The 23886-nt window shown below is 30.7% G+C and overlaps 1 protein-coding gene across 1 annotated transcript in view; it reads left to right on the top strand.

Annotated features, from left to right (window-relative positions):
• LOC148276903 (uncharacterized) overlaps window positions 1–23886 on the top strand; it is a 40640-nt gene that overhangs the window by 3511 nt on the left and 13243 nt on the right. Inside the window, exon 2 of the mRNA XM_088233609.1 lies at window positions 23542–23834. Coding sequence (XP_088089735.1) covers window positions 23542–23834 — 293 coding nt within the window. The remainder of the gene's footprint in view (window positions 1–23541; window positions 23835–23886) is intronic.

Below are 23886 nucleotides of genomic sequence, written 5' to 3'. Positions count from 1 at the left end.
AAACTAATAAACAGTTTGGGATGTTAGGGAGTGATTTCACTGTTGATTTTTATAAAGCAAAACAGCTAACAACTGGGTTGTCTAAATAATGTACAGACAAGTAGGTAAGAGGATTCTACACAATTGTTTTTTTTTTTTTTTTTTTTTTTTTTTCATTATAAGCAATTTTAACCCTTTCAGACGGGTATAAATAGAAATATGAACGATATTTATGATTTATTTACTCCAGTACCTAGCAAAATTAAAAAGCGAGTTATTTTTTAATTGCTGGTCTAAGTACGTTTTTTTAGGGACATGCAGATAACAATATTTATTTACAGACGTTTTTATTTTTTAAACTATAACATTACTATTACAAAAACAGAGTTGATGTAAGTAGTCGGCAGTACAACAAAAATTACGTTTTTTGGTTTGACAGCCGACTTCTGGCTGGTTTGTTTGTTTAAAAACTAATTCTAGTCGTCCTTTCAAATGATTTTTAAGCCGAGTTTTCAATAAAATTAAACTAATTTGATCGAATAAACACACGTTGTAAGGTTACATAAACATTTTCGAATCATTATCAGTTTAAGACCTACTACTGCTACTACTACTACCATCACGCCATTTCCCCGTAGGGGTAGGCAGAGAGAATGGACCGCCACACACGTCTATCCTGGCATACAATTCTAGCCTGCCGCTTCCACATTCATACATCTTGTCATACATTCCCCTTGGTTCTGTCTGCTTTTGACATGACCAGACTAAAGCTTTTGGTTTATCTGATCATGCCACGTCTTCCTTGGTCGTCCTCGTCTAACGTTGCCGTTCATTTTTGCCATATATACTTGTTTTACCATTCTCTCGCCGTCCATTCGTTCTACGTGACCAAACCATCTCAGAGACCCTTTCTTAATCTTATCAATCATACTTGTCTCAGATTTACACTCTCGCCTGATTTCATCATTCGTAACCCTGTCATACATTGATTTCCCACACATTCGTCTAAGAGATCGCATTTCAACCGCGTTCACTCGGCTTTCATCCTTCCTCTGCCAGTTCCATGTTTCACTTCCATACATAAGTGTTGGGACTAAAACTCCGTTGTTTCCGTCCAGTTTTAGTCCCAGTTTAAGACCCATTGTTCATAAAAAGTTTAATGATAAAAAAGGTTAAATGTACCATTTTTTTCAAATAATTCTTTTAGTAAGCACAATACAAAATATTTTTTATATCCCCAGGAATTACTTCGGGTCTGAAAGGTTTTAAACAATAAAAATAATTTGTCCTAACTGGGGTAACCCGTGTTGAGGACACTTAACACTACTACTTTGTATTTTTCTACATAGAAAAGATTGTTAACACGAAGAGAAATTTACAAAATTTTAAAACGGTTTAAAACTTTGCAAATATATTTAATTTCTGTCCGTATACCTTATATGTATATCATATTTATTATAAAACATACAAAAAGTAAAACAAAACATAAATATGATCATATGATCTAGGTGTCATCTTTGATAATAAATTAACTTTTGTTACCCATATGGATGAGATGGCAAATAGAGCCACAAAAACCCTAGGCTTTATTATCAGAACAACAAGAGAGTTTAAGTCTGTTGATGCATTAAAAATATTATACATGACCCTAGTAAGAAGCCAGTTAGAATATCACAGGTCCTCAGTTTGGTCTCCTCATTATGTTACCCATAAAAAACAATATGGAGAAGGTCCAACACAGGTTTTTAAAAATTATAAATTTCAAATTAAACATTCCAATTGAAGAGCTTAACTATGAATGTTTAATGAAGCAGTTAAAATTAATATATATTATTGATAGAAGAGAAATTTCAGATTTAGTCTTGCTTTTCAAGTTATTGAATAATGTTCTTGACAGTCCAGAACTTTTAATTATGTGAATTTTTATGTGAGACAGCGTGGGACGAGACAAAATACTTATTTTGCTGTTGATTTGCATAGATCAAACTATGCCAAATACTCACCTATTCCACGGTTTCACATGTTAGCAAACAAACATGGAAACTTAGATTTATTTAATTTATCTTTATACCAATTAAAATCATTACTTTTTAATATCTTCTTTTCTAAATTATAAAAATGTACTAATTGTCATACTTATTTTACTCTTTATGCTATGATATATCGCTTCTGTAACTTCAATACTTTTTTATTTAAATCCTTTATTTATTTTTAATTTGCTGCAAACCTATATTATATATATATTTTTTTATTTTTATTATTTCCTCATTTTCTGCTGATTTTTTTATGTATTAAATTTTTTTATACTGTGTTCAGGTGTTTTGTTTTATTAATATTGTTTTTTAGTATTATTTTATGCTTTGTCAAAGGCGTAAGCCGTCGAAATAAATAAATAAAGCATAAACTATACACTAATTTATGGAGCAGGACTAAAATTGATTTGACCGAAGACATAACCCATTTTACTTATCAACAATATTTTGAGTTTGTCCAAATGTTTGTAGACAAGGACTGGATTCAACTCCCTGGGGAGCTGTTTATATCAACATATTACAACAGAGATGAAGAACATTTAAGAGAAGGTAATATAGAAGTCTAGGCATCTACAAGGCTCAACAGATGAAAGAATCGAAGGAATATAGATGTTCAAATATGGGCAGAACGGTGAATGTTACACAGTGTGTAAAGTGGCCAATTAAACCAGCCATTGACAGGTCATAAGCCCTGTAGATGCCTAGACTTCCATATTACCTAATCTAAAATGTTCTTCATCTCTGTTGTAATATGTTAACATTTTACTTATACCTACCTCCACTATCCATTTTTTTATAGTATTAACAAATATTTTCTCGTTACTTATTGTTTTAATGGACAGTGTAATTAGGTTATAGATTTTGATTGCATATTAGTCAAAGTCCTTTTGACCGAAAAGGGTGTAGGATTGTATTTGTTTAACCCTTTAAAACTTGGAGTGCCATTCTGAATCTTCTCTGCCCCCTAGAGAGTGGTAAGGTTAGGGATTTGCATGAGACTACTTTGCTTCTTACATGGCCATATGATTAAACGTCAGATGATGTACAAAACTGTTTAAAAAAAAAAAAACAAGACGGTTTAGTCAATTCACCATAATTAAGGTTTTTTGGGTAATGCTTAAGCTCGCAATAATGTTCTAAATGAAAATCATCACGTTTGGTTCCACGTATTTGTATTTATTTGACGTTTAATCTCCAGTGTAGCCATAGATGAAGCAAAGTGCAGTCGCATGCAAAAAATAAAAATCAACAAATTAACCACTCTCTAGGAGGTACATAATATTCAGAAGAGTACCCCTTAATTAAAGCACCCCCATACAAACAATATTTGATAAAAGAGAACTATTTGAACGTTTTTATTGTTTCTTTTTAAATTTCCTAATAGCTAAGAAGTTATTGCTACTAGTATATTATGTATATATATATGTATTTGTGTATTGTATTTATTTTTGATAGTTTTACAAATATAATTTGATCATCTAGTTATACATTAACTAATAATATATATATATCTATGTATATATGGATAATTTCAAAAACAAAACATTGTTATAAAACCCAGACGCTTTCCGATGACTCTACCTATATGGATGTTTGTTTTTAACAAAAGTCATCTCCATCCCACGAAACTTTGAAAATACAATTAGTAGCATATTAGTAAGGAAATAAATACCAGTGGCAAATACATAAGAAAATCCATTTTATTAAATAAACAATGATAATGATAAAATACATAAATTTAGACGTATTAGGTCACAGACTAGTTGGTATTTGGTCATAAATAATGCAAATAATAACGAGAGTCGAACTGTCAAAATGTGAACGCCATTTCAAGCGGGATCACGGATTGCAACCGAACGTACAAAAATAGGATCCATAGAAAAGATTGCCAGCAATTAGAAAACAAAAACCTGACACAATTATTTTATTTTTTATAGCAAAAATAAAATCGCAAAGTTAGTGTTCGTTTGAACATACATACGGTCTCAAAGAGTTGAGCTGTCTTTGAGTCGAGGATCTTGTGATTATATTATTGGTATGTGGCGTTTATTAATTCGTATTGTTTAGATTGTAGGGGCGGTGTTTGTGATAATATAAAATGCACCATTCATTATTTATTTATTATATGTTTTCGTAACGCCTTGTATTCAAGACATTGCACGCAATATAATATTTCAGTTTGCACATAAATTTTCCTTTGTTTGAAAATCATATTCACGCTGCAAACATTTACACATAAAACCATGTTATTTGTAGATGAAGAAAATTACTATGCTCGTTGTATATTATAATTCTTATACATATTTCTTGCAATGCCTTTTGCATCGTTTTGTAGCAACAATTCACGGACAGTGTATACTTGTAATACAGTATTAAACAAACTTTATGAACTCGGCAATAGTTATTCCCACGTATCGGATATATTTAGTGAAGGATCTTGTTCCTATAGAACAAACTTTTTGAACTTTTTCAAAGATGGTGAATGGTAATTATATTTATTTATTCATGCATTTCATAATATATACAGTTTTTTGTTCACTTTGCCCAGCTGTATGAAACAGTACTTTTGATTTTCTTGTTGTATTACTGTAAATTGTTTTATTATTTAATTTTGTTTTTTTACATTTATTCTTAAATTATTTAAACTTTCTACTGAATATGTTGTATAATTTTTAAGTAATTTTTTTATATGTAAATCTTTTATAATTTTGAGGTTTATTATTTTTTTTATTCTTGGGTAAAAGGAAATTTATGTTTTTTTTTTTAAATATATATATCAAGCGAAATATGTTAGTTTTATAAATTTTTGCCAATGGCAGATTTGCCGTTTATGTTAATAAAATGAAAAATAAAAATAAAATAATTAAAGTTTAAAAAAACTAAATTTTAAAATAAAAACATATTAACAACATAATATTTTTATTACGATATTTATGTTTGAGAATATATTTTCAATTACTCTGGTGCTACTTGTGAAAATCTATAATTGTTTTATTTGTAATTTGTAATTTGTTTTTTTTTTTACACATGGTAAATGTTTTTTATTATAAAAATAAAAGACGAGTGACACTTTAATCCACAAATTTGAAATATCCAGTGAGCAGTTTCATTGCTTTCGCAACATCTCCGAGACTGGCTTAAGTATGAATGAGCGATAAAACCGGTCACTGGATATTCCAAATTCTTGGATTAAAGTATCACTCGTCTTTTGTTTCCATGATAAATTACAATGAATTTCCCTCGAGAATTTTCACGTACAAACTTAAATGTTTCATGAAAAATGTAGCTGATAGTTATTGGAAAGAAGAATTAAAAAAAAATTTGTATCATACAAAGTATTTTACAAAATATTACACAAATGAATTACATTCCAATGAGTTACTACAATTCGATTAGGGACTCATATAATATAATGGGAATCCGTTTATCTGAACTAGTCATTAATATTCAGATCGTTATAAAGGAAAAAAAGTATTCGTTTTTAATTTTCGTTCAATTTTGCATTTTACCTTTGCCCACATGTTAAAATAAGTTTTTTATACGATTACAATTCCCCGTATTATTACAAAAGCAATAAAATCTGGCAATCCGGATAATTGAAGTTTTACCATATTAATATTTTTAGTCCGCCTGGTGTGTAACGGTCAGCGCGTTTGCCAACTATGCAAAAGGGACTCGGGTTCGATTACCGACATGGTTGTCATGAAATATTTATTGAAAAAGGTGTTTTTGCACTGGGCTGATCATCTTACCTTCATGTAACAAAAACAATTAAGAAACGATGCGATTGGTGTATCAATGTAGTGCCCTCTGCACCAGTGCGGAAAGGGAATTGTGATGATGAAGAACATTTTGTTGAAAATCACATTCGTTATTTTCAATTTATGTTTGGGTTCTGTCTGAATAAAAAAAAATCAGACGCCTGTGCTGTTAATACAGACAATGTTATCATTTTCAATTATCACTCAGTAGGTACTAAAATAATATTATTCGCCCGTGAAAATTTACACATAAGTGCGAAATTATAACTTTTATGGTCTTAGTAAAAAAAACATGTTTTTACTTAGGTAGATACTTAACCTTGAATTTCGGTATTTTTACCACGTGGATTTAATTTTTTTGCGAACGCAGTAAAGTCGCACCCACTATTACGTTACGTAAGTACGCATTCAAATAAATAAATAATAAATCAGAATATCAAAATTTTCGTGGACACTGCCTTTGGGAAATTTTACTTAGATAATAAGTTATTAATTTAGGGATTCTCTAAAACGCGATCTGAGTTTTCTTCATTCAAACATACTCTCGTATTTTATCCCTAGATCACAAGATCAATGATTTTTTTACCCACTACAAATATTAATTTATTCATGTATTATATATACGGCCTAAGACAATTACAACGGTTATATGAAGAAACGTATGTACAAGAAACCAAACAAAAAGAACATGTAATTATGTAGCAAAGACAAAAAAGATTAGTAAAATAATGTTATGTAATATATTTAAAAACATGATCAAATAAAACTTCGAGCTAGCTAACCCATGCTAATCCATATTCATGCCACAATGATTTAGTGGCGAAGAGATCAATGAAAAACCGGAAGATCTATCGCGATGAATGTTCCTATTATTTTGTTGGACATGTGTTTACCACTAGCGTATCCTCATGTTTTTGTTTTTCTGATTAATGGTTTATTATGGCAACTAGAACCATTCAAAAGCGCCCAGTTTTGTCTGCCGTCTTCGGATACAAATATGTATGACAACTTTTTTCGAAAAACGCAAAATATACCGACACATAAAATTTCATTCAATACTCTTTCTTACAAAAAAAATCGTATCGGTTCAGTTTCGGGGTGCAGAAAACGGGACAATGAAACGTCAATTTCGTCAATTTTTGATAGGCGTAACTAGTACGACGGAGGTGATTGCGAGAGAGTGACAGAAAAATAATGTTGAAATACCTTCATCAAAATTCCGCATATCCTCTAAAGTGAGCATCCTTATCTGACGAGTACTAGGTACAATACTCTCAAATAAAAAGACTCAGGTAAGTCTGACTCGTTGTGCAGTGATTAGGATGTTCGCTTAGAATGCTTGAGGTCCAGGGTTCAAATCCCGGCGGAGTGAAATGTTTGTTTTAAATACGATTTTACACTAAAATATTTTACTCTCCCTAGACTGACACCTGAAGCGTAAGACTGATTACTTTACAATTATTTAACTGATGATCAATATATGCTGAATTCAGTGTGCGAATGCAGTGCTTTATGCACCATCTGAGGTGGAAAGTGACATGATAATATTATGGTTTTGCAGTTTGCATTTTCATTATGTAATTGGCGAAGTCTGAGAAGGTATTGGGTGTAAGGGCTCGAAGAAGTTAATTTATTCTAAATTCAAATTTCTCGCAGTTCGGTCTATTTATTTAATTTTTTTTTATTTTTTTTAAATAAATTTCATAAAAAGTACATGTTTTTGTAAATTCTAAACATATCTACTATTACACATCTAGTAAATGTTATCACTGCAACTCTCCAAAAAAAGAGACTAACTTTTGTGCTTGGACGTGACTTACACTGTTTTAGTTGTTTATATATAGGAGTTTATATAATTTTAAATACAAGTACATAAAACAGAAATATAAAGACATAGGATATAGAAAGAAAAAACATAAAACAATAATACATTCATACTAATAATTATTTCATGTTGTTTTTACATGTGTTAAAAATTTCTTTAGATTAACATTAAATTTATTTATGGATATATTATTTTTAATAGTTTTTAGTTCTCTGGGAAGATTATTATAATTTTTTATACCTTTATGTCCAAAATTTTTTTTTAATGTACTATTCTAATAGGATGGAACCAGTATTTTAATTCATATGAAACAAACTCCTACATTCCATAATAAGTAAAGGCCAAATAATTAATAGCTTAAAAAATCTAGATTTTTTAAAAATTATAGGGTGTTTTTTAAACACTGTCACATCCGAAACCACGATGATCAGTTTGGGCAAGAAGACATATAAGCATATTAAAAAAAATATTTAGAACAAAGAAAATTAAAAAAAATAAAATATTAAACAAAACAAATAGTTGCTTACTTCTGCAGAGGAGAAGTGAGGGGAGCGCGATTTCACATTTTTGGCGCTTCAGACATGAGTGGATCAAGCCAAATACGTCAAATGTATGCACTGTTTATGAATTTTTTTAATTGGTCTGTATAAATTGGTTGTGTTTTTTATGAATATTTTTGTTTTTTATTGTTTATTATGTTAATTATAATTAGGTTAATTGGATTAATTACGTTTTTTATTGTTATTATTATGTTAACTTTGTTAAATAGCTAATCTTAGGCATGTTTCACATTTTATAAAATGTTTCCCTCGGCACGGGACACCCCAGTGAGGGAACATTATTCTGTATAAAAAAAAGAATACAATCAATGTAAAAGTATAAATAAATAAATATCGTCGTTGGGCCGGCAATACCTGTAAACATTTTAATAATGACGGACTGAAGTTTCAGTTTAGGGTGGTAAAATGAGTTTCGGCCAATTTTTGGCCGAAACCTGAGATTGGGATGTGTGGAATCACGTTCGGCTGTACTCGGGTGCGTCTTATGTTTTGCGACTCTAAGTTTACTTAACAGACATTGTCGGCGCGGCGCAACGATGATTTAACAGCTAAAATGAAAGTTTACAATCAACCAAATATAGTAAAATTCAGTTTTCTGTATGAAAAGCAGAATATGCAAACAATTTTTCTTCTAAATATGTTCAATTATATGTTACCGACAACGCTTATGGATATTAATTAATTATAGATACTTTACATGTTCATCATACTCATTTTCGTACACAAACATAGGTTTTTCTTTATACAGTCGAAGATAACTCTGTTAATTTCTCAAAAATCATCCGGGATCCCTGTAAAACGGGACGAGATCCCGAGATTATACAGGGATTGGAAACCTTAACGTGATCAAAGAAAAAAAATTCATCTTCTCAGAACAGGAGAACTCTTTAATAAATGTTTTACAATTTTTATTTATTTAACTTTTTGTACATAATGTTATTTGTACATTGGCGGGCTTATTGCCAAATGGAAATTTCTTCCAACCAACCAATAAAATTAAAGTTTCATTTTTATTATTCAAGTTCCATAATATGTTCAATAAAAAATAAAGATTGAAAAGCCATAGATATATAAAAATAGAAATAAACGTATTTCTTTATAAATTACCTTAAATCAAAACTATTGCTCAATGGGAAAAAGGAAAATAGAGGAAAGAGGAAAGGAGGAGAGATTAAGGAAGAGAAAGGAGATGTTTCTTCAGACGTGATTTAAACAGAGATAATGCAGTAACATCTTCGATGGTGGATGGGAGATGCTTCCACAGTCCAGCCGCATGGACACTATATGAGTTGGAGAAGAAAGAGGAATTGTGGATGGGTATTAAGAGAGTGCCTTGAGAACCAAAACGAAGAGGTAAACCATGAACTGATAAGCGTTAAAAATTTTCACGCAGGTATATAGGAGCGTTAGGACTATGAAGTACATTGAACAGAAGTGAGAGGGAGTGTAAATGTCTTTGACATGCGTTTTCATTGGTATACCGAATATGTTTCTTATAGCTCTATTTTGTATTACTTGTATTTCTGATGTACACTTTTTTGTGGCAAATCCCCAGATGCACGACAAGTATACCATATTTTATAACTCTTTTTATCAGAGCATTTATTTGTGATTTCAATTTCATATTACTCTAGAATAATATCAAGGTACTTTATGTCATAAAACTTTTTTACTGTAGAACATGTTTGGGGGCGAATGGTAGAATTATTAATATCGTTTTCTTCGCTGTGTATTATAATATTAAAAATAGTAGGAAGCACATTTAACCGATTCGGTTGTTTTAAAAAAAAAAATATCATCAGGAAATGTTCTGTGTCAGTACTTTTTTAATATAATTGTATACCGTACGTCTGAAGACAGAAAATAGAACTGGGCTCTTTTATGAGTTTTTGGATGGTTCTAGCTCCCATAAGAAACAAATTATCAACAACAACAAAAACAGTAGAGACTCGCCAACAGTAAATACTTGTAGAGCCAAAAAATCATTACTGTGATGACATAATTCAGGGAGAAAGTACGGGTATACGTTTATACGAAAAAAAATCTGACCGCCTCGAATGACCAAATGTTGGATGATCGATACCTTCGACCTCGGGACTGTAAACAAGGCCTGCCCTCTCGCGATAACGGTGTCATTCTGGACCAGTGCCAAAGGGAGGAAACCGTAAGTCCTTACTCCTTTCATTAATTCCAGGATTGACACTCAAAACCATAACGTCAATTAATTTACCTAAAATCAAACGTTCCCTGTTTTCTTTGAACACGCGTATCGCGAGAGGGCAGGCCTTGTTTACAGTCCCGAGGTTGAAGGTATCGAGCAACCAACATTTGGCTCTTAAAGCATGTATTTTAAAAGTTTTTTTATACCATCAATTATAATTTTTACTGTAATTTGATCTGGATTTCTGCATATCCGGATAACGTCTGACATTCATTAATCCGGATGATTTGATTTATACTGTGTTATGACAAATGCGCCATATAAATTATCCATAATAATGATAATGTCAGTAGGTTTCAACTAGTTAAAAGTGTATGATAATTAGGATTTATAATAATAATAAATGTTTTTTTTTTATATAAAAAAATATAAGCAAATCATGAATGATTATTCAAAAATTCGAGTGTTTTTCTCAATTATTGTTTTAATTAAAACAGAAATGAAAACATTAATATGTGTTTATCCATGGAATACATATTAAATTGCACTTAAATCTTTTATGGCTTTTTAATGACATCCACAGTTTAAAAAATATTTCTTTATTATAGTAATTAACATTTACAAACGAATATATAAAGTAATTGAAAAATAGTGCCGTTTAAAAACTTAAGATAAAACAAATTTTGAAATAGATTTAACTTAAGTGACGTCAATTTTTACAAAATTTTTCCTCATTTCTATCAAAAAAAATTGCACGAAGACAAACTGGTTTTCAATAAGTACCTACATTTTTACTGGGTGTAGTAATTTTGTATTCCCATGGTGAACACCTCCTACGCCTTTTTATAATGGCCAATTTATAAAGCGCCGTTTTAGCGAAGAAATTGAGTACTACGGGATATTGGATATAGAAAAAGTTTTCTTACGTGAGGTAATAATTAGACCATTAAATTATACGGCAAAGTTTCTTGAAAATATACGATAAAATAATAAAAATGATTTTAATAAAAACGTTCTACTTTGAATGACGTCATGAGATTTTGTGAATCAACTCGCAATAGAGTGTTGTGATAGATTTCCGTTTTACGGGAACCTAGTTTACCAATCAGCAGAACTCACCGTAGAGAACTCGTGATGTAACGGGTGGTGTAATTTCAAAATTGCAAAACTTTTAAAAATCATAGCGCTGATAATAGATACATTTTTTTTTTTAAATGGCATTGTTTGATATTCTATATACAGAAAAAAAATTAAAACTACTGAACTTTTGCATTATAGCTATTGTGGTTCCGTGGCTAGTGTCACGGACTCCGTATCAGAATGTCTAAGGTTCGAACTCCGCTTTACCACAACTTCTTTCCTATTTTCTGGACAGTTTTAAACAACTAAAATAAAATGGCCGTAAAAATTAAAATATTTCAGTAAATTAAAAGAATCTCTATGTCTAAATGGATGGAGAATATAGTTCTGGGTGTGAAATAGAACCTGAACGAGTGTTTTCGACTTAATATCGGGTTGTGGTCCCGTGATTAGTGTCTCGGACTCACGGACCTAAGGTCCGTGGTTTGAATCCCACTCTACCCCAACTTGATTCCATTATCTAATAGTGAGTTATTTACAACTCGTTGAAAATGGCCCTCAAAATTAAATATTTGGGTAAATCATAAGAACGCAAATATTTCTTTTTATTAAAAAAAAAATAGTACAAATCCTGAAAAAGAAAAATTGAGTAAAGATAAATCCACCTCGTTGTGTAGTAGCTGACGTGTTTGCGTACCATTCTTGAGGTCCTGGGTTCAAATCCTGGCAGGCTAGACGTGGAATATTGATTTCAAAGATTTTCTAACAGCAATACTTCATTGTTCTTGTATTTGCGTAGGAATGATCACCTTACTTTTATGTAACAGATGATCGAAATACTACTTTTCAATATCTTCTCCCAGTGTAAAAAACTTTGAATAATTAGGCTAATGAATAAAGTTTTTGGCTAGTAAAATAATTTATTTTTATTAATAAATTTTATAAAGGTACATGTTTTTAAAAAAATCCGTACATATCTACTTTTACACATCTAGTAAATGTTATCACTGTAACTCTTCAAAAAAAAAGACTAACTCTTGTGCTGGAGAGTGACTTACACTGTTGTAGTTTTTTATTTATAAGAGTTTATGTAATTTTTAATACAAGATAAAAAAAATAAAAACCTACGATGTATAAAGAAAAAAACATAAAACAATAACACATTCATACTAATAAAAATTTAATGTAGTTTTTACACGTGTTCAAAAAAATTCTTTAGATTTACTTCAAATTTATTTATTGATATATTATTTTTAATAGTTTTTAGTTAATTGGGAATATTATTATAATTTTTTACACATTTGAAGACAAAGCTATTTTGACCATGACTTGTGTGGAATTTAGGAATTTTAATATTATGTTGGTATTTGAGTGACTTATTCATCTCAAATTCTTTTATTTTTTCTTCTTTATAAATTTGTATAATAGACCTTATTTATAAAAAGTGTCTACTATATGAACCTTAAATATATTATAAAGACTTTTCGTTTTAAATATTGAGGGTTTCTTTATAATTACTTTAATTATGAATCATTGTACTATTTTAAGAGGGTGTAATATATTGGCGTATGAACCACCCCACCCTACCATATTGTAACAAAGATTGTACAATTGAGTAATAAGCTATTTTTACATGATTGATTTTTTAAATATCCCTTAATCTAATAAATATGTATCTACGAGTACATTTTCTAGTTTGTTTAACTAGTTCACTAATATGGTCTTTCCATTTTGTGTTTTGGTCTATGTATACACCAAGATATTTGATTTTATCTTCTGTATCAAGTAAGTTAGTCGACGCAACTTTATATTAATTTATTTATTTTATGTATGCATAAAAAGATAAATAAATAAATTCTCTGAATAGCATAAAACATATTTTTCGTGCATAGACGAAAAGAGCGCTGTTCTTAATTGTTTAAGTTACTTCTATTGTTAGAAAGCATGATAAATTTTTATGATTTGCAAATATTAAAACTTTATATCGCGTAACTGAAATATGAAAGCTTTTAGCATTTATTTTTTTAGTAAAATGTATGCTTATAGATTAAAGAACATGTAAGCACTTTTGACATAGGGTGAGTGCTATAGTAATTGGACATTTTCAATCTAATGGTCAAAAATAAAATAAAATAAATGTGATGCGTTCATTTTAAGAAAAAACCCACAAAAAAATGACAATTTTAAGTATGTTTATTTATTTTTGACCATTAGATTTAGACTATTCAATTACTATAGCCAATGAGGTATGAACATATTATGTCCAATGAGAAAGCTCAATTGTTTTTTTTTGTTAATGACTATTAAACTAAGCCAAAAGTTCTTTAAAAAAAATTATGTATCGTAGTAATAGCGCTATGGTTTTTTTAAGTTTTGTGTTTCTAAAATGACTCCGCGTGTGACATTATATTTTTTTTTTCGCTTCTTCTCGGTCAGTTCTGTTGACGGTAAGTAAACCGGAAATCTTCGACAACTCTTTTATCATTGGTTGATTCATATGAATCAAGTGACGTTTTTCAAAGTAGTTAGTTTTTATTGAAAAAAAAATTTTGTGCATTCTCAAGAAACTTTGCTGAATAATTTAATGCTTTAATTTTTACCGCGTGTAAGAAAAATTTTTTGTATCCAATCGTAGGGCTGAAGTCCCCCATTCTATAGCATCCTTCTTATATCGTGGGGTAACTGCCCAAAGTTGGTAAGTCCACATTTTAGGTATATGGAGTTAGCGATGAATTGTATGTTTTTACGTGAATATCTATGCCTGGAAAAAGTTTCTAGCTCCTTCGATCTCAGTAAAGCAGTTTTATAGCTTATATATTTTTTAAAGAAAATATCGTGAGTCCAGTTTTTTTTATATTATCAAACAGGAAGTAGTTTATAAAAACACTAACAATATTAACTTAGGTAATGAACAAGCAAAAATTGGCATGTATCTTTAGTTTTTACTGCCAAAACATTGTCATATTACTAACCATTTTTTTCTGTCAGAATGTCAAACTTTAAAATTGCGATAATTCCATAACATGTTTTATGGACCAACCAACTTTTGGCAGTAACCCAGAGAAAACAGATTTTGGTTAAAATTGAATTAATATGTAGTTTTTTACCCGTTTTTGAAAAAATAGGGCAACAATTACAACTTTTAATTACTAGGACACATGTAAACAGTTTGAAAGATATATTTTTAAAAAACCTTACCAAGCTAAAACTGGCAACCAAAAAAAAAAATTCGTTAAAAATTATTTTAATAATTTTAATTATTAATATAATCGATATTCTTTATATAATATTTATTTAAAATAAAAAAAATGGTTTAAAAACGCAGTGCTTTATGCACCACTAGGTTTGGAAATGAGGATGACGACAATGAATTATAATAATGCAAAAAAAAAAAAAATTTACAGAAAATAAAATCATTCCGTCGCATATTAGATCAAATTTTAGGGCGCCATCTTTACTTTTGCCATGCTTAGGACATTCACATTCACGTACAACACATAAATAAACGCGTCAGTTCCTTACTTAATGCATCTCAGTTTTAGCAATCATAGAGTCACTCAAAAATTAAAAAAAAATAGCGTATCACCGTGTACCTACATACTAGTAAATGCAAATATTTATGTGAAAAAGAGATGCAAGGAAGACAACTGTCAACGAATTGAAATGCTATATATTACGCGCTTGTAAAGTGTATATTTAATAAGGAAGCCCTTATCGATTTTATCGTATTCTAATCACTATGATTTTTTAAAAAGTTTTGCATTTTTAAAATTACTCCGCCCATGACTTCACTAGTTCTTGTGCGCAAGTTGTCCGGACATTTAAAAGTTGAGCTCCGTAACAATACGTTGAAAAAAATGACTTCCCGGAAATCTATCACAACACATGTCAACACTAATTGACTGGTTGATTTACTAGGACTTGCGCCGTCGTTCAAATTAGTTCATTTTTATTAAAACCATTTTATTATGTATTTTCGAGAAATTCCGCTTTACTCTAATTTTTACTGCCTGTAGGAAAAAAATATATCCAACTTTCCATACCTTCGAACTTCCTTATTTATTTATTTATTTATATACGGCATTTCTGCCATTTACATATATGTGGTATAAAGAGTGCTTAGAAATAAAAATATTAAAAAAAAAAAAAATCGAGTATGAAATATTAATATACTCGTACTGTACACATTATTAATTACTTGAAATACATACATATTTTAAAGAAATTATACAATAACAAAATACATTAATCAATCAAATTATAACTATTCCAACCCAATCTTCTGAAGATGATTTGCTCTTTTTGATAAAAATATGTTGGTCACTTTATTTTTTAAGTTAGGCAGAGATAAACTAAATATATCAAAATGTGATGCATATTCATTCTTATATTGTATATCTCGTTTTTACCCAAAATACATCATCGTCATTCCCTTTCCGCACCTAATGGTACATAGGGCACTATATTGGTACACCAATCGCAGCATATCTTGATTATTTTTTTTTACTTGATTGTTTAAATTTCTTGATTAATGTTTTTTTTTCTTTTCTTTTCTTGATTTTATTTAAAAGTTAAAAATACTTCTCTTTATCTTTTTTTTTATATGTTAACATAAACAATCAATGTTATGTTATAATTAATGTTATAATAAACAATTATGTTAGGACAAACAATTAATAAATTAACAATTAATTTTTAATATGTTAATATAAACAGCTCCCCAGGGAGTTGAATCTAGTCCTTGTCTACAAAAATTTGGACAAACTCAAAATATTGTTGATAAATTACCTGGTCCATGAAGAATTATAGAAATTGAAAAAATAACATTTTCAGGCGTTGCCTAGTATGTAGGTGAAATAATTCAATTAGATGAATCTCACCCGCATAAATAAAGGTTTCAGCTCTTTAACTTCAAAAACATCAACAGATGAAAGAATTGAAGGAATATAGATGTTCAAATATAGGCATAATTGTGAATGTTACACAGTGTGTAAAGTGGCCACTCAAACCAGCCATTGACAGGTCGTAAGCCCTGTAGATGCCTAGACTTCTAAATAACCTTCTCTTAAATGTTCTTCATCTCTGTTGAAATATATCAATATGTATTTATACATATATTTTATTCTAGTTACCGAAGTAGTAGTGTTAAATAATAATAAATATATTTTTTTATCGTATGGTGTTATTCAAATTGTTTTAATTTTTTTTATCAATATGTGTTGCTTTCTAACTTTTTTTCTACAGGTTCAAAATTTTTTTTGACCAAATACTTTATTTTTTAATTATTTTTATAACTGGTAATATAATGTTTAAACTGTGTATCTTTTTTTTAGACTCCTTAATTTGTAAATAACTGTTTAGTAATAATTTGTTTTAAATAATATATTTTACCTATAATTCCACTTACATGTATGTATTTTATTGTATATGCAACTAATATGTAAAATGCCGTTTATTTCAATAAAAAAATGTTTCATGAAGGAAAGATTATCAGTCTTATGCTTCAGGTACCTAATGCGAAAACACCCTTCAAAAGACCAAGTCGGGAATCAAACCCGAGACCTCTTAAATGGCAGGCAAACGCGATGACCACGAGGCCGACTCAAAATACATCCTATGTGTTAAGGACATTGAGCGTGAAAATCTACGCACTATTTCAACGAGTATTTTTGTAAAAAGAGATTTAGACAAAACATGTATTTTAATTTATTTTATGATGTATCTAATTTTATGCGACACGTATGGTTTATCGATCACGCTTTGATTATACTTTATGTGTAGATTTAGGATGTATATTTTGTTTTCAGATAAAATACAAAACCAAGGTTATATATATTAACATATTATAAAGACTTAAAGATTATTATCTTTTGTGTCCGTGGCAATTGAAATAAAACCAGTCATTTGTTTACAAAGTACACATACATCGTCAAACAGAAACAGAGTTTTTTTATAAATTAATATTGTCGGCCTCGTGGTGTATTTTTACACAAGAATATTTCATAGTTGCTGGACTGGCACCTGAAACGTAAGACTGATCATCTTACCTTTACATAACAAAAATTATCATCTGCGATTTTTATACCAATGCAGTGCCCTATGCACCATTAGGTACGGAAAGAGAATGATGATTAATTTACAGTTACATAAAATGATACATGTTTTTTTTTCTAATTAGAATCTATTTTTATATATTTATTAATTTTTTAACGGACTTAGTTTATTCATAAAATGGTAAACACATGTCCTTATAATCATACAGGCACAGTTAAATTAAATATAAATAAAGAAAATTCAAGCTGGGACGAAAAATTATATGATAATCACTCCTCAAGACAAGATTTGGGCCGCGATTATGAACGGCTAACTTCATCGGTATATACTGAGACGGTATAAACTAATATCGATATTGAGGTACCAAAGTGTTTATTTGTATGAAAATTTAAAGTATCTTCGTTGGTAACCGGTAATTGAACATGTTTAGAAAAGAAAATGTAAACATTCTTTTTTTCATACAGAAAACTTAATTTTGCTTTGTAGATAAAATTAAAAATAAATTTTAACTTCCCATCAGAATACGTACCCAGTCTACCTTAATGATTGTTTGAATCTAGAAAGACTTACACAAAAAAGGTCCAGATCTTGTGCTCGGAGAGTGGCTTACATTGTTATAATTATTTAATAAAATGAAGTTATATAATTTCGAATATACACGAGAATAAAAAATAATCAGGTTGTGGTCCCGTGGCTAGTGTCTCGGACTCACGGACCAAAGGCCCGTCGTTTGAATCCCACTCTACCCCAACTTGATTCCATTTTCTAATAGTGAGTTATTTACAACTCGTTGAAAATGGCCCTCAAAATTAAATATTTGGGTAAATCATAAGAACGCAAATATTTCTTTTCAAAAAAAAATAATAAATTATTTGAAATAAAGAGAAAACAGAAAATAATACTACTAATTAAAATAGTTATCTTTCATTCTTTATAAAGTCATAACGTTCTTGGTAAAATAAAATATCAAACTCCATAAATTTAGACACGTAGAGTAAATGGATTAAATTCTACAAATATGTAAAGATGGACATATCAAAAGTTGGAATAATTGTGTGCATGATAAGTTATATGAATGTACAGGACTTAGGTCTGATCGCAGATGTAGAGTGAGGCGCTATATCCTCTCTGTCTGGCCCTACGGGGAAACAACGTGATGGTTTATTTGTTTTGTTTCTTTTTCTTATTGCGGTACCTTGTCAGGTCCACCCGACGTTGGCTATCACGACAGCGAAAGCATCTCGGTCCTGCGCTACTCTTGTATTACGCAGCCAGGACAATTGCTTATTGGATGTACTCGCCATAGTGATTCCTGGGAAAAGATGACCAGAGACCAAAAGAAACCTCCCGTCGCCTTCTTTGGCGGATTTTTCTGTCGGGGTTACCTTCCCTTAGCTGGATAGTTCTGGTTTGGAGGCGCCAGAAACTCGCCTTCTATCCTCTCGTTATCACACCGTTATGAGTGTGATCTTATTGCCCGGGATTCGCGACGTGGACGCTAACGAGTAGGACTAGTCAGTAGTTTTGCCGGTGGAATGCAACTGGGCGTTCGCAGCATTTTATAGAATCACACCCTCCAGCTAGATGTGACTCACTGCGACGCTACTGACAGTTTGAACCCCAGTTTTGTGTTTTGTTTGCATACCGATATAAATTTCAAATTAAACATTCCAATTGAAGAGCCTTACGATAAATGTTTAATGAAACAGTTAAAATTAATATGAATTAGTGATAGAAGAGAAATTTCAGATCAAATAATGTTCTTGACAGTCCTAAACTTTTAAATTGTGTGAATTTTTATGTCAGACAGCGTGGGACGAGATAAAATACTTATTTTGCTGTTGATTTGCATAGTTCAAACTATGCCAAATACTCACCTATTCCTCGGTTCTACATGTTAGCAAACAAACAAGGAAACTTAGATTTATTTAATTTATCTTTATACCAATTACAATCATTACTTTTTAATCACTTCTTTTCTAAATTATAAAAATGTATTAAGTGTTATACTTGTTTATGCTATGATACATCGCCTCAGTTACTTCAATACTTTTTATTTAAACCTTTTATTTATTGTTAATTTACTGCATACCTATGTTATAATTTCTTACATAATTTTTCTTTATTATTTCGTTATTTTCTGCTGATTTTATTTCATGTATCTATATTGTTTATACTGTGTTCAGTTGTTTTGTTTTATTATGATTGTTTTTCAATATTATTTTATACTTTGTTAAAGGCGTAAGCCGTCGAAATAAATAAATAAATATCCACTTTTGTTAAGGGTGTAGAATTTAAGTTGTTGAGGGCTGGAGCTCCTACCACTGTTGAATATTGACAGAGGACACGAGGTTGATGTTTAATGCGTATTTATTACATGGCGTATAAATATACGGAGATTTATTGTGAAGCACGAAAGTAACGGTGATGAGGTGTTGAACTGGATGTACTTGGACAACATGCTTGAATTGAGTGACTGCGTTGACCTGACTTTGTTGGGCTGACTTGCTTGAGCTGACTGGGCGTTATCACGTCATGTGGTTTCTTTATAGGCCACGTTCATTTCTTTTTTATGTATCCATGGCGTTAATGTACTGCAGGACGTTGCTTTAATGCAGACGGGCGTTGTATGTGCAATACTGTTGGTTAAGAAGAATACAATGTATTGTTTTGAATATAAAATGATGACTTCCTTCATCGGTTGTTGCTCTTTATTTCAGTTAAAATGATTTAGTACGCGTGTGTGTCACTGATCATGAACTATTACCCCTACAAGGGCCCTTAAGGTACAATATTAGGAAAATGACGATATATAAGTTATTATTCCTAATAATAATAATAAAATTAAGCTTTTAGACTATTAATAGTCAACGGGTTTTAAAACTTGAAATATGAAAAAAAAACTTTAAAAGAAATATGATATTTTCTGATTTATTGTGTATTCCGACAATAGTTAGAATTCCATATAAAATTTGGTAATGTATCCAAAATAAAACACATTTATTGGATTTTAATTCTACTTTATTTTAAAAAATATACACAAGCGTTTATTTTTAAAAAATATACATATAATTAAAATCCAATAAACGTGTTTTATTTTCGATACATTACCGAATTCAAATGATATTTTCTGTTATATCTATTAAAAATATTTTTTTTTCAGGCGTGCGGTAAAAAAATAAGTATTTACAGTAGATTGCAATATAACAACACTGAAGTGCTTAATTATCTATATTTACGGTTAGTTTGACATCTGGCTGTGTATTTAATCAAGGCATAATTAAAATGATAAAGTACTCGAGTAATTGTGACGCATTGATTATTTAACTTTCGATAAAAACTTTTTAAAGGAACGAAGTATGAACGAATGTATGATAGGATGTAAAATTATTATTTGCCATGCCATGGCGGCCTCGGTGGTGTAATGGTTAAGATACTTGACTCGCACATAGAAGGTTCCGGGTTCAATTCCCGGCGAGAACAGAAAAAAATAATGTGATTAATCTCTGCCTGGGTGTGAAAAAAAATCTGGCCGAAATTAAGCTTACGGTTCTGTGCGTGAAATAGAACCAGAATTCTGGAGAAGTGTTTAAGACTTGATTACTTTCGGATAAAAAATAAAAAATTAAACTACCTTATTAGTTGCTTACTTAATATTTTATTAAATATTTGTATAGAACCACTTACCGACTTTTCTATGTCTACCGGTTTCGAGACGTATCCGTCTCTTCGTCAGGATACCAAAATTTTTGTGTGACAACAAAATAAATTGTTTTAATCAAATTACAAACATAAAAGCTTCAATTAAATTTAATTAACCATAGAATCACTATGTAAAGCGCCCTTGAGGTATTATATTACGAAAATATGGCTATATAAGTTATCCATAATAATAATAATGTAATAAAAAAATTACCAAAATGTTAAAAAATTAAAAAATATGTAAAAAATTTGTAAATAATATTTTTTTAAATATACGTGTTTATAAATAACAGCGTTGTTGTGGCAACCGGTAACAGATTACCGCTTTCCGGGTAGCCACGTATAGCAAGTTTTAATGTTTAGCGAGTACAAACATTTTGTATGGGATTCACAATATTTAAATGTCAGAAACACTTACCGACCTGACCTCGTGACGTCATGGACCGTTGTTATTTCCAAAGTTTCGGTGGGTTTTTTTTTAAATTACAAAAATATCATTACCGTGAAAATACGATATATAAAATAAGATATTTTGTGGTTTAGTTTGATAGTCTATTAATAAATAGTTTTTTTTAAACCACTGAATTACCTCATCTTTATTGTATTAAAAAAAATACAAAAAGGATGGGCGCAAACAGTGTTATCTTGCATATTTTCGTAACAAGTAAATAACAGCGATATTTATGCATTATGAAATTCTGGGTAAAGATAACAAAATCCGAATAATTTGACAAATTAATTTTATGCTTTCCTCCTCTAGATTACAACAAAAAATATTTTGTGTATTTGTCCGCCTCGCGGTTAGCGTATTGACTACCACGCACAAGGTTGCAGATTCGATTTCTATCATACTTTATTTTATTTTTTAATAACATTTAGATTAACAGTGGAATTGAATATACGCAAATCTCCCAAAATATCAAACTAATAAACTTTAATCTGTGTTCAATGCAGCAGCAACGCTTATTACGGGAGTAAAAAAATATTCTCACATCTCACAATATCTTCGAGATTTGCACTGGTTAAAAAGCCCAGAGATAAAAAAATACAAGCTTTGCTGGACAGTATTCGAATCCCTTCATGAAATGGCTCCAAAATACCAAGACCTTTATATTATGAAAAATACATGTCAAAGAAAATCTACTTTTAGGTCAGTATTTGATTCAGGAAGAGGAAAACTTGTCGAAATCCGGCGCTCCCCATACACTAGATTTGGAGATCGTGCCTTTACCGCCGCCAGCCCCTCTGCCTGGAACCAATTGCCTTCAAATTTACGAATCAGCGACAGTCCCAGTCAGTTCAGATCCCAACTAAAATCCCTTTTCTTTAGACTATCATTCCCTCAATTTTAAATCTGGAAATATAATATATCACTTTAGTTTAGTTAGAATGTAAGTTTAGGTATACAATTGTAAAGCGCCCTTGAGGTGATTTTTTACAAATATGGCGCTATATAAATCAGCCAAATATTATTATTATTAATACACAAGAAAACAGTTTACAAAATTGTATGTGTGCGACGTTTGTATTTATGTGTGTGTTTATGAATTTGTGAGTATGAATGTGTGAGGGTGGGTGTGTGTGGGTGCGTAAGTAAAAGTAATTTAAAACGTGTATTTTTATTGAAAAGGGTGTAGGAGAGAACTTGGTAAGAGGTTTCACTATAAAGAAAATAAACTATAAAAAATATTTGTACCTACTTTTGAAACCTTCTTAAAAATATTTTTCTTAATTTTGATTGTATTTTTTAAAAGTGTAGTAAGTTTTAAAACCTTTTTCTGAATAGAGCATTTTTACCTACAGTTTACAATTAAATGGAAATAGGAACAAATTAATAATATTGGAACGGAGGAACCCAAGAGAGCGGACCATTTCTCGCTCATCCTGATGTAGATCATATCAACCCTGATGATGGACCCTGTAATGTGACCCGAAACGTCGGTAAATAGTACGAACGACAAACGGCATAATAATAGCCCATGAAAAAATTGTGCATTTGTATTTCATAAGCATTATTTATGAATTAAATTTTGTATAAAAAAAATGTGCATTTGTATTTCATAAGCATTATTTATGAATTAAATTTTGTATGTGCAAACTTGATCTACCAACGAAAAAACATGTAAAATTGAAAAATAATTCTTTATTTTTATATACGCATTTTTCTTCTAAAAATAATAATTTTGATTTTTTTTTCTTTTGACTAGTCTGTTTTATGGTTGTATGGAAGATATTACTTTTAGCGATGAGCCTTAAGTTTTAAATAAAAATATATACTAGTTTTTTTTATACGTTTGACTAATTCGTTAGTGTGAGTATGCCATTTCCTGTGCTCATCAATATTATTACGCCGAGATATTAAATCCGTATAAAATATTTTTTCCAGTTATGTCGAAAGGGAGTTTCCTCTGGCCGGTGCCGGGGCCCGGGTGGCCAACTACTCGGTCCCCACCACCTTCGTGGCTCAAGGCAAGGCGCAGGCGGCGCGGGCCGAGCGCAGCACGCACGCGCGCCTGGCCGGCCTCGCCCCCCCGGGCGCGCCCCTCGAGCCTCCGCCCGGGCCCCTGTGGCAAACGTCCTTCCAGGGCGCGTGTTACGCGGGCCGCTCCTACAGGAACGACCGGGCGGGAAAACTGATGATGAGGGAGCACGATTTCGTCGTTTTCAACATACACCAAGGTAGGCACTCATACATTGAGTGTTAAAGTACTGCTTTTTACGCAATGAAATA

Source organism: Micrasema longulum, unplaced genomic scaffold (genome assembly GCF_059751315.1).
Source record: "Micrasema longulum isolate JH-2025_06_02 unplaced genomic scaffold, ASM5975131v1 h1tg001131l, whole genome shotgun sequence".
Classification (NCBI taxonomy): Eukaryota; Metazoa; Arthropoda; class Insecta; order Trichoptera; family Brachycentridae; genus Micrasema; species Micrasema longulum.
Note: the sequence above shows the minus strand (reverse complement) of the source record. Positions and strands in the feature narration are given on the sequence as shown.